The 20,325-nt window shown below is 41.2% G+C and overlaps 1 protein-coding gene across 3 annotated transcripts in view; it reads left to right on the top strand.

Annotated features, from left to right (window-relative positions):
• GFRA1 (GDNF family receptor alpha 1) overlaps nucleotides 1–20,325 on the top strand; it is a 226,875-nt gene that overhangs the window by 134,980 nt on the left and 71,570 nt on the right. For all 3 annotated transcript variants that reach the window (XM_059899712.1, XM_059899710.1, XM_059899711.1), the window contains one exon: nucleotides 16,781–17,117. In XM_059899712.1, coding sequence (XP_059755695.1) covers nucleotides 16,781–17,117 — 337 coding nt within the window. The remainder of the gene's footprint in view (nucleotides 1–16,780; nucleotides 17,118–20,325) is intronic.

Below are 20,325 nucleotides of genomic sequence, written 5' to 3' on the forward strand. Positions count from 1 at the left end.
ATCCAGCACAAGTCATCCACCAGACTAGTGTCAGGTGTAACTGATTGTCATTCAGTGCAAGTGAAATCTTTAGTTGAACATTAGTCACTGCTTTAGACATGTTAGCTTCAAGTGGAAGCAGTCAATTATAGACCAGAGGTTTTATGGCTACATTATTACCATCATACGATTAGGTTTTCAGCACTAGCATTCTGTGTGATCGATCTGTGCCAGGACATTGATGGATAGCTTTGTTCTTCAAATGTCAAATATGTGAGACTTCTGTACTTTATGTATTTACTGACACACACATCTCTTGTGGATACCTTTTCCCCTCTGTGATGTTCAGTTTTAGCAGACGATTGTGATTGCTTTCCTTAGAAGACTGTGTGGGGTTTGTAATCACATTTATAATTTCCTTTCTATTCTCTCTCCAGTGAGAAGCACTCCTGAGTTATTGGTACTTTAAAAAAGTCTTCACCACACTAAGAGGACCTCTCATTGGTGTCCAGAAATAGATGTGGACAACTGCTTTTTTTTAACTTCCTAGTATGCAGGCACCATACTAGAAATTAATCCCCAATTTCAGGGTATAGGTTAGACTTCCAAAACTTTGATTCTCTGTTATTATGCTATTTGACCTATCTTTCTTAAAGTCACTTTTAATTTTTGCTTTTCTTTTTACAAATGTATTTCTAAGTCAAATCTCTGAACTGCATAAGCCACCGCTATAACCCTCAAACATCACTAAATATGTTCCCACTTTTAATATTGAACAGAACTTCTTATGTGAAATCCTTGAAGGGCTCATAGAAGACTCTAGGCTATGGGTCTCCTTTCAGTTAAAACTAATAGCTCTTAAATCTAACATTGAAGGTCATCCATCCCAAAAAATAAATAGCAATAAATAAAGTAGAAACTGGGAGAATCTTGTTCCCCAACAAACGGCCAAGTGAGCTTCCATTTTGTTTTGTTTTGTTACAAGAGCTTCTTGGAGGGTACCCTGTGGTCCTGGGGATGCCAGCTTTCTCACTGAGTCAAAGCAGTCCCCATTTCTACTCCAGGAACTATAGTTGTACCATATTTTTTGCCTTAGGAATGTTCTCAACTCTCTGGGGCCTTTCATTAGCTAACACCACAGAGAGGAGACCATCCAGTCTTTCCTGGTAAGAGAGGCAGCTCTAGACACATCAAGGGAAATTCTTAGGAGCTGTTCATTATTCATTTTTTAAGCCCAAAGGGTCAAAGGCTAATACCTGTGTTTGACAGTATCATGGTAAGAAGGCTAAATCACAGAGACATAAGGTCTGGCTTTTTGTGGTTCCTCCTGTGTCTTGAAATAGGATTTTCTGCAACATAGAGACTCTTCCATGAATGCAGGGGGGTTTGGGGACCCAGGTCTTCTTCCTGTAGGGCAGAAATTCATAGCTGCTTTTTTTCCCTCCATCCCTTCCCCACCCAAGGGCAGCATGGCTGGCCATTCTGAGGCCAGCTTCCTCACTTCTCTTGTCCCTGAATGCCCTAGCAAAAGGGTGACTCTGTACCTCTGGCATGTCCAGGGGTGCTGAGAGTAGCATTAGCAGCTGGCCTGCACCCTGGCACTTGTGCTGAATGTCATTCTGATCTCGCTAAGCATAAAGCTGATGGAATCATCTTGACCCCCCCCCCAACACTCATATCCAGCTTCAGCCAATGGTTTAATGTAACCGTTCAAGTGGCCATTTCTCAAAGAAACTAGCTAATGTCCAAGTCCAGCTCTGTATCAGAAAAGGCACTCTTTGAAGTTTGAAGAAGCTTTAGGGTAGAACACATACATTTTGCCTAAACTATACCTGTTTTTACTAAGCAAATAGCTAAGTGGAAATATCAGGCTCTGGAAGCTGGGATTGTTCTCATTTAGCCCAGGGTTCTTAATTTACGTGTCCTTCAGGGACACACCACGTACGTACATCAGTGACACAACCGCTTTCTAGCTGATATGCTCCTGTGAGAAACTGAGGAAAGAAACATTCCAGAAGCAGTCTGCAGAGTGCTGGGTTCCCCACTGCCTCAGCCTACTTCAGCAGCCTTAGAGCATCCCGTGGACAGGAGCCAGGTGGGAGGACGCCTTGGGGAGGAGATGTGGCTTGGTGCCCACGGAACACCACGCGGAGATGGCTGTATTTACTCTGCAAATCCTGCCGGAGACAGAGCCGCAGATTAAGTTGCACAGACACAATGGAGGTCCTGGCTAAGGAATTTTAATGTAAAGATTCTGGGGTTTTAAACTTAATCCTTGAGCTAACTGGTGTAGTCCTTCAAATGGGGATCTAACTAGAGTTATACTGGGGCTCAGAAGGGTAAATGTGTGAATGCATTTGGAACCAACTTAAAGCTAGAAATGAAATGAGCAGTGACGCTTGCCAACACACCATTAAAATAAAACCCAGAGGTTCACTGAGGTGCACATAGATGGGCGCACACACGCCTGTCCTGCCGTCTGCTTCCTCTGCAGCTCACAGGAGGCCATGGCGGGTTGATGGGGCGGGGCGGGGGGGCTTTGTCTTAGCCCACCTTAGAAGAACCTGGGCTGGGACTACCTGGCAAATCTAGTCTGGGCTTAATTATGAAGTTGCACTGGGAACACAGGCGAAGAAAGTCTTCTCCTCAGCAAGATCTTCATGGAGTGAGGCCTGAATGAACCACCCACTAGAAGGCACCTCTTAGGGACTGCACTCCAGAAAGTGTGACCAGAAAGCCTAGATTTATCAGGAAAATAAGTGGGTGTGCAGGTAGATAGCAAAAAGAATGACTTTACTGACTGAAGACCAGGGAATTCCAAGTCTGATCATTGGTAGTACCTGGGAACTTTGTAAAAATACAGATTCTCAGAGGGTAGGACAGAAAGAACCCAGGAATCTGTGTGTTTTGGGTTTTTACTTACTTTTTTAAACTTTGTTCTCCAAGGGATTCTGATGCCCCCTGGGTTTGGTCACTGCTTGAAGGAACCAACTTTTCAAACACTTAAAACCTGTTTGCAAGCCGCATAGCACAGGGAGATCAGCTCGTTGCTTTGTGACCACCTAGAGGGCTGGGATAGGGAGGATGGGAGGGAGACGCAAGAGGGAGGAGATATGGGGATATACGTATATGTATAGCTGATTCACTTTGTTACAAAGCAGAAACTAACACACCATTGTAAAGCAATTATACTCAAATAAAGATGTTAAATAAATGAACTGTTTGCAAAAAAAGAGAAATAATGTGCTAATCTTCATTAAAATAGGTCACCTAAGAACCTTTAGCCAAACAAAATTTTATTAACCCAACTTGATATGAAATAGCTTCTTGAATGAAGCAAAAACATCATTTAAAAATTATATACATATATATAAAATCCAGATTCACAAATCTGACTAATTAAGATGCACATTCCTTCTCCCCATCATCTTCTGGAATGTGGCTACACTCATTCTAGACATTCTGCCCAGCTAGTGGCTTTCTCTCCCTGAAATCTGCCTCAGCTTCTGGCTACTGTCTTTTGAGAATTCACACCCTGTAAATACAAAACCCTGCCATTATTATTCATGCAGCTTTTGTTTATCTTCCCAAAAGAAACAATTGAGCTGTAGCAGATGAGTGATGGTTGCAGGGCTGTGGCGAAGGTAAAAGCCACTGCAGGTGGAGCGGCTTAATGGGGTATTAATTGGGAAGCAGGTGAAGGCAAATAGGTAGCACAGCAGGTATGTAAATAGGCTCCTGGGGAGAAAGGCATTGAATTTTATGCTCTTTAACTAAAAATAAAGGCCTGATATTTAGCTTATCTTTGCTGAAATCCTGCACTGTGAGGGCCCTGACAACCGTCAACATCATCAATGATTCATTATTATCTCAGCATCATCCAGGCTACTTAATAGGATCTTCAACCTCTTCATTTTTCATTGTTTCAGCTGATTCTTTGGCTTTAGAATGCGTACTTTTTCTTCTCTGTATATATATCATGGGTCAGAACAATTTTTGTAGACTGTATAGTGGAGGTGACATTTCAGCCTGTATCCTACCTTCTGGTACCATCCTTGTGCTCTGGCTCATTGGAGAAACACAGCACATGTACAGTATGAGTATGGATAATAAGACTACCAAGAACAGATACATCCAAATGCATACTGTCCTTCAAAGTAATCACCTTGAGAAGCAAAACACTTGTTCCAGAGATATCATTGGCTCAAAACCTCTTTAGGAGAACCACTTCATTGGTTATTTTCAGGGCCAATTTGTAGGTGCCCCATATGAAAAAATCTTTATATATATTCATCACTTATTTTCTACCCCTAAACATTGCCCAACATCATCGCCTTTTTCATGACCACACTTAGTGCTAAATGACATTTGACTTTGAAAATCCATCCCTGATACAGAGGTTTGCTGCTGTTCAGAGTATTCCAAAGAACATGCCTTGGGCTTCTAGGGAAGAGTTCCATGAAATGTCTGGAGTGTTGGCAGCCTCTTTGGGATAAGTGTCCAGCTTCTCAGAGCAATGACTTTGCATGGCACACACTTAGAAACTTCTAAATTTAGGTATGCTAGCTTAAAAGTTCAGGCACATTATTTTAAAGCTACCTTTTTATTTTTATGGTAACTTAGAAAACTGTTAAAAACAAACCACTCCATATTTCCCTTCCAGTTGGTGATATGTTGGTGGAAGAGTGACAGGGAACTTAGGTTCTTGGGTACCTGGTTGGCCCACATTTATTGTTTTCTCTGGGAAGAAGGAGCATCAGTTTTGAAGATGTGTTTTTAGCACATTACTGTTGAAATGGCTAAATATCAGTGAAGCTTGCACAGGCTAAATATTAGTGGATTAGTTTGTACCCCATAAAATGAATTAGGTTTACATTATCATGCAGATCTTTTCCTGTAGTTGAAATACTCATTTATTTTATTGCTAATGAGATGTTAGTAATTAAATACCTTTAATTAATGAAAATCAGACAAAAGCAAGGGCTGTTCTTTGTGTCTTCATAAAGATAGTTTGTAGCTCTATCTCATTGCAACTTTTGTCTGTAGGAGGACCACAAATCTGAGCTAGTTGGGATCAAGTGTTCTGGTCCAGAGAAAGTCATTAAAAGATTTCGCTTTTGGAAAATTAAAGGAGTAGGCATTTGGGGATGTTATAAAGATGATCTGAGATTGGGAAAAAAATACTCATAAATGAGAGTCAGTCCTACATGTAATAGCAAATTTCATGGTTGAAGATGCAACAGCATGGAGTACAATTAATAGTTCTGAAGCAGTGGTTGAGTTCTGGGGTAGGCCCCGAACACATAATTAGATTATTAAAAATGGCCTGTCTTAGGCTGAATATTACTAAATTGAAATCCAATTATGGCTTTATGATTTTGCTGGAAAATATTTAGCTGTTTTGCTTGAGTCTTCGTAGAAGATCATTTCCTCTTTGCATCACCATTAGCACATGTCACAATATATTTTCCAAACAAATCTGACCTCAATTATCTTGAATCAATCTTACATTAGATAAAATATATTTTAATGAGTGTTTTTATGTCTGATATTGTAATTGTGCCTCTCCATACTTGAGGAATTAAAAGATGGCGATAGAAGACTTTGCAAAATATCTTTTTAATGAGAGGCATGCCTATTTTAGAAATAACTAAATTGTGCCATCTTAATACACGGAAAGGCATTACGCTCAAATATGTGCCCGAGTGTGCGGCAAGACAAACTTGGTTCAGTTCTCAGTAACTGGCACTGGAACTGTAATAAAGCAGTTGTTTGCAAAGAGATGAGCTTGGAAATTTCATGCACTCCTGCAGTGTGGATTTAAATGCTAAGTTAAATATTTATGAACCCGAGATTTTTATAATTGATCATTGTATGATTTATACACAGTAATTATAACTAGGTTGAAAGAGATTTTAAAAAGCCAGGTTCCTGGTAGCCAAGGCCATTAAATAACGCTAAGCTCCCAAGACAAAAATTAGGTGGGAACCCAGCCATCGAGTTCCGAGCGCCTGTCCCTTTATCCCGTGTACAGTGAGGTACCGCACCTCACCAGGCATCTCACCTGGGCACCAGCTCCTGCATCACCTCCTATCATTTTTCATGCCTTTGTTTCAAACCTAGTTGAACATAAACAAGTAGGAAACTTCAGAGATCCAATGTATAACAAAAGGAAAAGGTGGAGGAGGTTGGAAAGGTTAATTAAAAATGTAATGATCCCATTTGCTGAGACAGCACTATTAATCATTTTGCAGCAGCAAACATGTGACTTACCACTTATAGGAGGCATCTAATTTTTTAAGATATGGATGGTGGGGGGGGGGCCACAGTGTGTACTTTATGGAAACGGAAGCTCTCATGGGTGAACTTGGGGTGAGTGAGCATGGGGTGAGCCCATGACTTGTGGTGAACACTGGACACTGTCTTCACCAGACAGAAGAATTATTTCCAAATTCACAGGTATTCAGAATAATTCAGTCACTGTGAACCCCAGAGAAAACTTGGGTATGGCTTGAGGCTTAATGTAGTTGTGGAAGGTATGAAAAAAACGGTGAGGAGGAAATTCATCATCGTGTAATACGATGTGTCTGAAATGGTGTATGAATGACAAAATGGGCTCCAAAGAGCCAACATGTGCCTTTTAAATGTAATTTTTAGCACCCCAGCTGGAAAAGGCCAAGCTCTTGAAGGATCGATTACAAGGGTCACAACCTGTATGATCAAATTTGCCATCTGATCCACGTGGATAGCAGAAGACCAGACTGTAAATGTGAGCTTCCAGAAAAGCTTGCCCTACCTACCCCCTGTGAGGATCTTGGAGCTTTTTACCCATTTTTTATTTGCTAGGATAACACGTTAGAGGGAGCCTATTAGGAGAAGAACAGTAGTTATGTTAACACGGCAATTAATCAAGTCAGAAAGAAAGGGAAAATGAGTTGTGAACTCAATTCTGCAGCCCTAAAAAGAAAGACAGAAAGATATCCGGAAATTGGCAAGCATTTGTAAACAATGGTCTCTCACTGTCTCTTGGGAACTTTCTGCTTAATAAAGCACACCTTCATGCGGGCCATGCAAATTTTAATATAGTTACAGTTCTATTCTACCTCCTAATCTATAGAAATGGATTTCTAGATCCTTGCATCTGTGTTTCATCCTAAATCATTTTGACTGGTTAGCTGGCCCTGGCATTTGCCAATAACAGTGGCGTTTTCTAAATGTAAGTAATGAGGGGCTGCCAGCCACAGCGATAGCCTCTTTGATTTGGGACAATGTGAGGATTGTACTTGGGATAAAGGCAGTTCCTCGCTCCAGAGGAATTTAGAATGTGAAAGCTTCTCCTAGTGCATAATTCATCCTTGACACCTCCACGTCTCCCTGTCGTTGGAGGGACGTTTTACATTTGCTCTGCCTGTAGGTCAGGGTTGAAATCGTTGGTCCATGTATACTCTTTGGAGCAGCAGACAGCTGAGAGGTCAGCGCCATCGAGCGCTGGGTTGTTTTTGCTTTTTGTTTTTTACATTCTGTCCCTGATCAAGTTTTATCCTAAATAATACTTGATTTTATAATCAGAAAAGGCAGTTTACATTGTAATCGTCAAATCAAAAACCTTGAGGCTTAAACGGACCTTAGATATATCATCTTACGAATGGGGAAACTGAGGCCCACCGAAGGAAAGACACTCAGATAATTGGACCACGTTTAAACCCCCTGCCCCCTAATTCATTGCACCTGACCCTTTTTATTGCATGATCTGGGAGCTGGCCCTCCAGTCGCTGTGAAAGTTATACCTCCCATGCCCAAGAAAACAGGAAACAAGTCACATTAGATGTGATCACAGCCAGAGAGGCTTAGAATGATGATAGAGAAAGCAATATGTAACCTGCAAAGGAACAGCACGGTTATGTGTAACTTTGAAAGGAAAAGCTGGGTAAACGGCCTTCTCCATCCCACAGTGCTGGGCGGGTGCCGGAGGGAGTTCATTAGCCCTCAAAACCCACACGCGTACGCCCTCCCCCAGAAGAAAGAATTTCTAGTAAACAGCCTTCATTCTGAGAATGCTTCCCTTTCAGACAGCATCCCAGACATTCTACCGAGTTAAAGAATGAATAAGAGCAGATGGAGGGAGAGATTAGAGGTGGAGGAGGTGGTGGTGGGGTAACATTTTAATGCTGAGCTCTAAAACGAGCTGTGGTGAGGATGGCACTCAGAGTTACGGTAAAGCTGTTCAGAAGCCTTCCTACGCAGGCCAGAAGGCGTGTGTGCCCAGACCGTAAACCAGGAGCGTGCCTGCTCCTCCTCCATGCCGTGTGTGAGTTTATGGGGAGTTAGGTGTGAATCAGTGGCCTAAATTGAATCCTTCCGCCCGTTCCTCCCTCTGCCCTCAAGTCACTGAGGGAGCAGTTTTGTGCACTGGCGGACGCATTTAATACAAACAGGGGATCAATCTTCTTACCAAGTAAAAACTCAACTCTAATTTCAATGTCCTGTGATTTCAGGAGTGTTTATTTTGAACTTCATTACAGCAGGATACCTGAGAGAGAGTTGGAGGTGAATTTGTGAGGACACTAAGAAGGGAGGTGAAATTGGGGCTAAGAGCTGTTTTACATATTCTGTGCATGTGAGACTTTTTTTTTTTAAGAATAGGGTATACATGAATCAAGTTTTTTCAATATTTTGTTTGAACGTTTTCAAACACACAAACAAGTGGAAAAAATTTTACATCAACCTACCATCTAGAGTCTACTATTACATTTGAATGTAGTTGGCTCTGTAAGTATGCATCTACCCATCCTTCTGTCCATCTGTCAATTCATCAAAGTTTTAAAAATGCAGATATCAATATACTTGCCCTAAGTGCTTCAGCATATATACTGTTAACAAGTTTTTAATATTTGTTTATTTCTTTTCCTTTTGAGGTGAAATTTCTATATGTACAAACCTTAAGTGTACCATTCTCTGAGTTTTGACCCAGACTTCTATTTAGAGAACATTACCATCGATCCAGAAAGTTCCCTCTTGCCTCTTCCCAGCCAATCCCCACCTCCATCCCCTGGAAGCAACCACTCTTCTCTTCTGATTTTTTTCTTCGTAAATTAGTTTCACCTCTTCTAGAACTTCACATAAATAGAATTATTCAATGCGTACTTTTTGTGTAAAGCTTTTTTTTTTTTCCACTCAGAACTGTGTTGTTGAGATTCATCCATGCTATTGTGTGTATAAATAGTTCATCTGTTCTTATTTCTGAGTAGTATTCCATTAGGTGGATAGACCACAGTTTGCTTGCCATTCCTACTGATGGATACATGAGCTGTTTCTAGTTTTTCGTTATTATCAACATAGCGCTATCATACTCTTGTCCAAATCTTTTTATGGACATATGTTCTCATTTCTCTTGGATGAATACCTAGAAGTGGAAATGCTGGATCATAGGGTAGGTATATGTGTAGTTTTATAGAAATCTGCCCCAAATTTTCACAAGTGGATGGACCATTTTACATTCCCATTGGAATATATGAGATTCCAGGAGCTCCATGTCTTTGTAAACATTTGGGGTTTTCATACTTTAATTTTAACCACCAGTATATAGTGTATCTCATCATGGTTTTAATTTGCATTTCCCTGATAACTAATGATGTTGAACACTTTTCATGTGCTTACTGACCATTCATATATCTTCTTCTGTGATGTGTCTGTTTAAATATTTGACCCATTTTTCAATTGGGCTGTTTATTATGCTTGAGTTTTAGGCATTCTAAATATATTTTAGATACTTGTTCTTTGTCAGATACATGTTTTACAAATATTTTCTTCTCATCTGTGTTTTGTCTGTTTTTCTTCATTTCTTAAGAAATTGTTTTTTGATGAGTTTTTAACTTTGATGAAATCTAACTTACCATTTTTTTTAATGTTGTTGCTTTCTGTGGTCCTCTCTAAGAAACCTTTGCCTGCTTCTAAGATTATCTTGTTTTCCTCTGAAAACTTTGTGATTTCAGCTTTTATGTTTAAGTCTGTGATCCATCTTGTATTACTTTTTATACATGGTGTGAAGTAGGGATTGAAGTGTTTTTGTTGTTTTTTGTTTTTTACATTGATTTTCGATTATTCTAGAACCATTTGTTGAAAAGATTTCTTTCTGTGTTGTATTTCTTTAGTGACTTTGTAAAAAAATCAGATATGTGGGTATATTTAATCTGAGTTCTGTTTTCTGTTCCATTATCTCACTTGTCTGTGCCTATGCTGTACCACACTGTCTTGATAACTAGCTTTATGGTAAATCTTGAGGTCAGTGTAAAGTCCTTCAATTTTGTTATTCATTTTCAGTTGCTTTGACTATGCTGTGTCCTTTGCACTTCCATATAAATTTTAGGATCTCCTCCATATAAATTTTAGGATCTGCTTGCCAATTCCAGAACACATTATGATTTGGAGATAATTGACATGTTGACAATACTGAGTTCTCTGATCTGTGAACATGGTATATATTTCCATTTACTTACATCTTCTTTAATTTTCTCAGCAGTTCTTTCTGGTTTTCAGTGTAGAGATCTTGCAAATATTGAGTTAAACTCGTTGCTAAGTGCCCCTTTTTTGGTGCTGTTATAAATGGAATTATGCTTTTAATTTTGTTTTCTAGTATTTTTGCTGATAGCTTATAAAAATACAATTGATTTTTGTATATTAACTTTATGTCCTTTGATTTTGATAAATTCACTTCTTAGTTCTAGTAGTTATTTTGTAGATTCTTTAGGATTTTCTAAGTCATTTATAAGTAGAGATGCCTTCCTTTCCAATACCTTTTACATTGCTTTATTGCAATGGCTACAACCTCCAGTACAGTGTTGACTATAGGTGATAAGAATGGGCATCCTTTCTTTGTTCCTGATTTTAGGCAGGAAAGAATCAGTATTTCACTGTTAAATATGGTTTTAGCTATACATTTTTCATAGGTTCTCTTTATCAGATTAAGAAGGTTCTCTACTATTCTTAGATTGCTAAGCATTTTTTTATTATGGAATGAGTGTTGAAACTTGTTGAATACTTTTTCTTTGTCTGTTAAAATAGTCATATGGTTCTCTTCCTGTCTGTTAATATGGTGAACTACATTGATTTTTAAATATTAAACCAACCTTGCATTTTGGGATAAACCTTAATTGGTCGTGGTACATTATCCTTTTAACATATTGCTAAATCCTACTTACTAAACTTTTTGAATCTATATTTGTAAGGAATATTAGTCTGTAATTTTCTTCTTTTTTCTTATTCATATTCTGCTATTTGGGTAATGCTGGCCTCGTATATCAAGTTGGGAAGGGTTATGAGAATGTTTTGTGTGAGTGAGAATCATAAGCAAAAAGGAAGTCACACATTTACCTGTAATCTGGAAATCAGTTAGTAGTTTCTGCCTCTCTGAATGTGCCAGGTTGTGCATTCTGGAATTTGTCACAGGCTCTGAAATAATGATAAAGAGATGGTGCTCTGCCAGTGTCATTTATTGATGAAAACAGAATCAGCTCAAAGTGAGGCTGAGGCACACCAGGTGCTAAATGGAGTGAACTCTGAGCAATTGGTTTGGACATTAAATCGTTCACCCTATTCCCACTTCATGCAAAACTTTTCCTTTGAAATGTTGCTTTTCTTTTTTGATAATACCAAGAGGAAAACAATTAATTAGTATTTTATGTAGTTTTAACAACTTTGAAAAGGAAGTAAACATTATTTAACAAAGCAGGCATACACTAGGCCAATTTTTTTTCTTCCAGTTTTCTTGAGATATAATTGACATATAGCACTGTATAAGTTTAAGGCATACAGCATAATGACTTGACTTACATATATTTTGAAATGATTACCACGATAAGTTTACATCCATCATCTTATATAGATACAAAAAAAGAAGAAAAAATGTCTTTTTCCTTGTGATGAGAACTTTTATGGTTTACTCTCTCAGCAATTTTCAAATATATCATACAGCAGTGTTAACTATAGTTATATGTTGTACATTACATCCCTAGTACTTAATTATCTTATAACTGGAAATTTGTACCTTTTAACTACCTTCATCCAGTTCCCCCACCCTCTCCCCTTGCCTCTGATAACCACAAATATGAGCCTTTTTTTCTATGAGTTTGTTTTTTATTTTTGTTTTTTTGGGTTTCACATATAAGTAAGATCATACAGTATTTGTCTTTCTCTGTCTGACTTACTTTACTTAGCGTAATGCTCTCCGAGTCCATCCATGTTGTTGCAAACGTCAGTATTTCCTTCCTTTTATGGCTGAATAGTGTTCCATTGAAAAATATATACCACATTTTCTTTGTCTGCTTTATTCCTTGGTGAATACTTGGCTATTGTAAATAATACTTTAATGAACATGGGAGTGCAGATATTTCTTTGATAAAGTGATTTTGTTTCCTTTGTATATATACCCAGGAGTGGAATTGCTGGATCATATGGTAGCTCTGTTTTTAATTTTTTGAGGAACCTCCATACTGTTTTCTATAGTGACTGTACCAATTTACAATCCCAGCAGCTGTGCACAAGGATTCCCTTTTCTCCACCATCTCACCAGCATTTATTATCTCTTTTGATGACAATTGTTCTAACAGGCCTGAAATGATATCTCATTGTGGTTTGATTTGCATTTCCCTACCGATCAGCATCTTTTCATGTACCTGTTGGCCTTTCATATACCTTCTTTGGTAAAATGTCTCTTCAGGTCCTTTGCCCATTTTTTTACTTAGGTTATTATTATTACTGCTACTTTTACTATTGAATTGTATGAGTTCTTTATATATTTTGGAAATAAACCCCTTATCAGAACATGACTTGCAAATATTTTCTTCCATTCCGTAAGTCACCTTTTCATTCTGTTGATGGTTTGCTTTGCTGTGCAGAAGCTTTCTAGTTTGACGTAATTCTACTTGTTTATTTTTTGTTGTTATTGCTTGTGTCATATCCAAAAAAATCATTGCCAAGACCCATGTCAAGGAGCTTTTTTCCAGGCCAATTTTTTAAAACTTGTGTATTATATGGAGAACTTAAAGAGAGAAATAAATTTTCTGGACCTCATGTGTTAAGTTTATTTTTATTATAATTTTATTTGAAGTTTATAAACATAAAACTATCAGCTCTTCTTCTTTGCTTTTATACAATTATAAAGGCAACACACACCAATTAGATATGAACAAAACATTTAAAACAATGAAATACAAATTAATAACATAAATTTAATATGAGGAATGATATTGTTTTGCTGAAACTAAATTGGTGCTTACAATCAGGATGTAGTTCTCTGTTTCAGCATGAGTTCTTTTGAGTTTGACAGGCCTACATTACTGGGTGCCATGTGATGACTTAATTTTTCTGTCATTTTTCTCCATTTGAACTTACATGAACCGTTTGTTCATATATCCCTGGCTACGTCATTTAAGTATTAAGTCAACCTGTGTGCCTCTATTCTTTTCTTTTTAGCCAGAGATCATAAGGTACCATTGAACACCAACGCAAGTGAAATTGTGTTCCGATATCCAGCCTTAAGGGCCTAATCCAGATGACCCAGGATTGGTCATATTAATTTCTTTTAGATTATCATCCCCAAATGCATAATTTAGAAATCTCCTAGCTAGCTGTAGACCTTCAGGAATATCACTCACTGTTGCCAGCGGGCCCAACAGCACATCATTAGAAAGTCTCAAAAGAGGAAAATGCTAGAAGTGTCACCAAAGCCTGGTGGTGGAGGCCCTGGTGATCTGTCAGGGCACATGGTGAATATTTCACTCCTTGAGTCCTGAAGTGCCTGAGTGTGAAAACAGAGGAGCAAGAGAGAAGCCACTTTGGGAAAATCATGATGGAGAAAATGCACCAGGTGTGCTTGTTAAACCAGCAGGATGTACGTGCAGCTGCTGGCTTCCTGCACTGCTCACCTAAGAAGGGCTGAATGTCTTGTTTATTGCCTTCCCCATTAAATTGTTGAATTCAGATGTCATAGGCAGAAACACGCACCTGGGGCATCATAAAATACTGCTTACGGTGCCAGGGTATATCTTTGTGATTCCAGCATATTGGGTTTTCTTAAAGCAAGGCATACCATCAGTAGACCAGGGAGAGTTTTTCATTTCCTGAAATGCTGAACTTGTTGTGTCTGTTCTTCTTTTCTTGTATAAAATTTTATTTTATTTTAGTAGAACATTTAACATGAGATCTACATTCGTAACAGGTTTCTTTTTTAATTTTATTGAAGTATAGTTGATTTACAATGTTGTGTCAATTTCCTCTGCATGGAAAAGTGACTCAGCCTTACACATATATACATTCTTTTCCATATTCTTCTCCACCATGGTTTGTCACAGGATACTGAATATAGTTCCCTGTGCTGTACAGTAGGACCTTGTTGTTTATCCATCCTATATGATAATAGTTTGCATCTGCTAATCCCAAACTCCCATTTCTTCTCTCCCCTACCCCCGCTCCCCCTTGGCAACCACAAATCTGTTCTCTATATCTGTGAGTCTGATTTTGTTTTGTAGATATGTTGATTTGCATTATATTTTAGATTCCACATATAAGTGATATCATATGGTATTTGTCTTTCTCTTTCTGACTTAGTTCGCTTAGTATGATAATCTCTAGGTCCCAATGGGCAGAAGACCTAAATAGGCATTTCCCCAAAGAAGACATACAGATGGCCAAGAGGCACATAAAAAGATGCTCAACATGGCTAATTATTAGAGAAATGCAAATCAGAACTATACAATGAGGTACCACCTTGTACCAGACAGAATGGCCATCGTTAAAAAGTCTATGAATGACAAATGCTGGAGAGGGTGTGGAGAAAAGGGAAGCCTCTTACACCTGTTGGTGGGAATGTAAATTGGTGCAGCCACTATGGAGAACAGTATGGAGGTTCTTCAAAAAACTAAAAATAGAGCTGCCATGTGATCCAGCGATCCCACTCCTGGGCATATACCCAGACAGAACTATAATTCGAAAAGATACATGCACCCCTATGTTCGTAGCAGCACTGTTTACAGTAGCCAAGACGTGGAAACAACCTAAATGTCCATCGACAGATTAATCGATAAAGAAGATGTGGTTTATATATACAATGGAATATGACTCAGCCATCCAAAAGAGTGAAATAATGCCACTTAACAGATTGTTAAGTGCACAATACAGTATTGTTAAGTGTAGGTGTGATGTTGTACAGCCCATCTCTCGAACTTATTCATCTTGCGTCACTGAAACTTTATACCTTTTGAATAACAACTCCCCATTTCCCCCTCACCTCAGCCTCTGGCAACTACCATTCAACTCTCTGCTTCTGTGAGTTTGAGAGTTTTAGATACCTCATATACGTGGAACCATACAGTATTTGTCCTACTGGGACTGGCTTATCTCACTTAGCATAATGTCCTCAAGGCTCATCCATGTTGTTGCCCATGGCAGGTCTCCTTCTTTTATTTAAGGCTGAATATCCCATGTGCCTTTTAGATACTAAATGCACTGCCCTGTCTTTTGGTCCCACCCAACCCAGCTAGACTCTGTCTCCTCTCTTGCTAATTCTCAAATGCCTTCATGGTCCCCATCAACTGGGCGCATAAAGAGAATGAAAGGGGGTTGCAGAACCCATGAAGGGGCTGAGGCCTGAGCAGGAACTTGCTGGGGATTGAATCCCACGATTGTGTGGTGCTTGTCTGCTGCCTTCTTGCTGTCTCCGGAGGGTCCCTGCTACACCTAATTATCAATTTTCCATGGGCCATCTCATAACTTGGCTCTAGGAGGTTTTTCCATCACTTCGCCTCGCTCGGTAAGACCTATATTATGGGAAATGAGCTTAATTTCCCTTGTCCATTCATCTTTTAACTTTGCCCATTAGACTTGGCCCAGCCAGCCCACCCAGCCACCCCAGTGAGCCCTGCCTCTTCCGTGCTTTCTCTCCAGGCCTCTCAGCGGGCAGCCTGGCAGTGGACAGCACTGGTTTCTCTGACAGCATGAGCACAGAGGGCTTGGACAGAAGGCAACATATGTTTTGTGAGATTCCTAAGGCGTATGGTTTGTAAGCCCATTGAAATTCTATCCAAAATACTAACTGAATTTTTCTAATCTGCAACCTCAGTACTCATAGATCCCAAATTTTCTATGCGGTAAGTTAAATGGTAATTGAGGTTTGCAAATTTTTATGTAATTTATTCTGGTTTTCTTCCAGTGGCCTGTGAGCTAGAACTTAAATACAGCTTCGATGTAGTTGCTTCTTCCTGTTTAGAGAGCTAGCATAATATTTTGTCTTCTGGGCTCAAATAACCATGCAATTACTCTGTAATCATATAGTAATTAACATGTACTATGTGCATTTATTACATAATTATATTCCTGGAGGATTGCATGGCAATTATACTTACATTCAGCATATCATTTTATATATTATATAATAAACAAGTATATAATTTGTTGCTTTTTTCTTTTATCCTAATTTCAATTCACCAACCAGGAGCTGGAAACTTGTTCTCCTGTTGCCTTGTTTTATATATAGTCGGGCAGGTGCCTGAGCTCCTTTGGCCTTACTCAATACCTCCTAATTATACATCTGAGACAATGCTAGGAGCTTGTGTGCTGCCGTGGGCTCCCAGCCTTTGTGCCCCTGATACTTTCTCATTGTCATGAACTCATTAAGTTATTAGCTTCAAGACTGTACAGAGTTGATCCGAGCTGCCAGCACTGCCAGGTGAATGGCCAGATCCCGGTGAAAGCAGAGCAGCCGCAGCACCCAGCCCTGTGATCACGCTGCCTTTCTCTCCTTTTGCAGCGGAGCGTATCCCGAAAGGGAACAATTGCCTGGACGCCGCCAAGGCCTGCAACCTGGACGACACCTGTAAGAAGTACAGGTCTGCCTACATCACACCGTGCACCACCAGCATGTCCAACGATGTCTGCAACCGGCGCAAGTGCCACAAGGCCCTCCGGCAGTTCTTCGACAAGGTCCCGGCCAAGCACAGCTACGGGATGCTCTTCTGCTCCTGCCGGGACATCGCCTGCACCGAGCGGAGACGGCAGACCATCGTGCCGGTGTGCTCCTACGAGGAGAGGGAGAAGCCCAACTGCTTGAATTTGCAGGACTCCTGCAAGACGAATTACATCTGCAGGTAAGCGCGTGCCGGCAGCCTGGTGATTAAGGAGGTGGTGGAGAGAACCTTTATGCTGCTTCAGTGGCCAGGCTTCTATCTTCTGAATTTCTGCAGGGGGGTGGCGGAGGGGAGTCATTGGGATGGATGGGCCAAAACCTGACCTCTGCCTCCAGCACGAGGTTCTTCAGCAGCTGATCAGCCTTTTGTGCTGAGGAAGGTTCCCGTCTTTAACCTGAGGAAAGCTTTGAGAGGTGCTGGAATGAGGTCAGTAGGACTTCGTAAGCGCAGAGGGTCACCTGAGCCCAGGTGAGCTTGAAGGCATGTGCCCCCTCTGTTAGACCTGAGAGCTGCCAGGGGTCAAAAGCGTTAAGTAAGTGGGGTAGCAGGTGCTGGAAATACGGGAGCTCTTGTCATCAAGGTCAGAAAACTGGAAGAGAGCAGCGAGAGGGAGGGATGGAGCTGTATCCAGCCCCGAAGAGGAGAACTTCCAGAATGCCTGGGTCTGTTCTGAGCCATTCAGTCGACGACGTGGCTGAGAGTAGATGCCTTCCATGCTTCTGGATCTCAGCCCCCGTCGAAACCTGGCTGTGTTGTTGAAAAGAGTCACTTCCTTTTCCTTTTTGGCCATTTATTAATTTATTTTAATGTTTGAAGGACTCCATGAATATATTCTATGTATTTCTTTTTTTAAAAAAAAGCAAAAAAGCAATATAGAATTAGTAGAGGGAAAGGGAAGGTTCCTCTTCTCTCTGCTTCTACTTGCTCCCAACCATCACTGTCAACAATTTGATGTGAGTCCTTCCAGAACTTTGGGTTGAATTCATTGCTGATCTAAGCAAGTAGATTTTGGTAAGCAGAGACTTGACTCTTTGCAGCCGGAGGCAAAGCCGGTGCTGCATTCAGAGCACGGGATGGATGTTGAGTTAGAGATGCAGACGCGGCATCATCGGACAACACCTGTACTTTGCCCCCAGGATAGAGCCAGGAATCTTCAAGTGCCATCGCTGACAAAATCCTATGCACTTGATAAATGTTCACAGGTGGGCAAGTAGGTGAGGGTGTGACTTTGTGTTTGTTTTCTTGTAAGTTTCCCGTTTCTAAAGAGCAGAGGGCAGGGAAAAAACTGTCTGATAGTTTGAGGATTCTGGTAAGCTGAGTTTTGTCAGTTTAAGTTTTATTCTGATAGAATGGAGTCCCATTCTTTCCTTAGACTAGCTCTAATAGTGACCAAAGAAAAATAAAAGTCCTTGTTATCTGTAGAACTCCCTCATGCTGAAGACTTTCTGGAAGTAATATCCCTCCATTTTTTTCCAAGTTGGAAGCTATCTGAGGAAGAACTCAGATGGCCCAGCTTGTCTTGGGAGGAGTCAGGTGCTCAGGCAATGCAACTTCTCCAAAGACTCTTCCTCACCTTCACGCCCCTCTTCTACTGAGACCCTCTTAACTGAGGGCTAGGATCAGGGATCACTGTGCTCTAAGGATCCTGAGGAAGAGGCAGGACCTCCTCGCAGCTATAACCAGAGGAAGCCAATCAGCCAGGGACTCTAAGAACCCCCTGCTCGAGATGAATGTGGTGAGGACAGGACCAAGGGAGAAGCTGTGGGAGCTGAGCCTGGCGTTAGGATGCCAGGGAACAGAGAATCTGAAGACCTGTCCTCTGAAGACCCCAAGTTCCTCTGCCCCTTTAGTCTTTGAGCAGAGGAATCCCTCTGCTAAAAGCAGGACTTTCCAGGGTCTTCCTTGGCTTGAAGCCAGACAGCCCCTCCCTGTCTCTACAGGAGACATTATCCTGTTCGCTGATGGGTCCAAGCCAGGAAGCCTGGAGATGGGAGGCTGCTGTCGGGGGAGGGAATGGAGCAGTGCGTGAGCCCTCCGTCCACTGGTCCATGGCTGGCAGGCGGAGAGAGCGTGGCAATGGAGCCTTTCCTGCTCTTCTCACGAGGTCTGTCTTGCACGTGAGGTCCAGAGGAGGCTCCTGACACCCCCTGTGCAGGCTCCAAGCCCACCGTGAGGGGTCCATTTGCATTACCTGGCCTGCCCTCCAAAAAGAGAGAATCCTTGGAGAGTTGGTGTGAATCAGTCGAATCAGATTGCTTCCCTGCTAAGCTGTGGTGAGAAATAGCTGGAAGTTTGGGAACTTGGGGTGTTCCGAGGAGGTGGCAGGAGGAATCTGCAGATAATGGGATGGTTTGGGTCCTGTTTGGGGACCAGACTGGTTCCAGGAACTGGTTGTGTTGAGGCAGCCCAAGTAGCATAGCGTGGCCTCAGCTGATGGGGCAGAAAGGAACAGGGGACAATAGGACAGCCCTCACCTAATGACTGACTGCGCCTGGTCACACCAGGGTCGGGCTGTGGTGACAGCGGCCACCAGGCGGTGGGGTGAGGTCGGGCTGGGCTGGAAGCTGCAACCAGAAGCAGTCTCTGTGCTGCTGCCAGATTCCTGGCTCTGGGATGTTTGGGAATCCAGATCCTAGACTCTCGAGGGCCCTCCCAAGTGAAATTTGCTTCCGTGTGATTGGTGGGTTTTATACTGTCTCGAGTCTTCTCTGGGAAGGTGAATCGGTGACTTCCCCTGGTGTTACCTGTCCTTAAGTTATTTATCCCGTAATTTCTTTCCAGAGCCTGAACTTATTACTCATGATTACCCCCTCCCTGTCAGATGTGGTAAATGTAATTTAAGCTGCTAGGTAGGCTAGCGGTGTTTTCTTACATCAGGTTTTATTAATCTTGTCTTTAATTTTGTGCCTTTTATTGCATCTCTTCTCAATCCGTCTCGGTGAAGCCCTTGTAGTTGCTACTACGTAGAGCAGCAGCTGGGGCTTCGGCAGGGTTTCGTGTTAAAGCTGCTCTGACCCAGACCCATTTGGAGGAATGGAGGTACCCCCAGTGGGATGACTAAAGGCCCAATTTGAATATCCCCAAAGCGAAGGGATAGCAAGAGGGAAAATCGCTTCCTAAAAAGCATATTCTTTGAAAGCTCACATTTCAAATGCTCCATGGCCATCTCAACATCAGGGACTGTCAAAGAGCTGCTGCAGCTCATTAAAACCTCCCTGCACTTAATGTTTTCCAGCTCGAAGCACACAGGTTTCCTTCCCCAGAGTCCAGCGGTGCCTCTGTGCAAAACCTGTCTCTCCTGCGTTGTGCCTTCAAACAGAGGAGATGCAACTTTAGCTTTTCCTTTTGACTTTGTTTTCTTTCCTCCTTTTCCCTTTTAGGGAAGCTG

This window comes from Balaenoptera ricei, chromosome 16 (genome assembly GCF_028023285.1).
Source record: "Balaenoptera ricei isolate mBalRic1 chromosome 16, mBalRic1.hap2, whole genome shotgun sequence".
Classification (NCBI taxonomy): domain Eukaryota; kingdom Metazoa; phylum Chordata; class Mammalia; order Artiodactyla; family Balaenopteridae; genus Balaenoptera; species Balaenoptera ricei.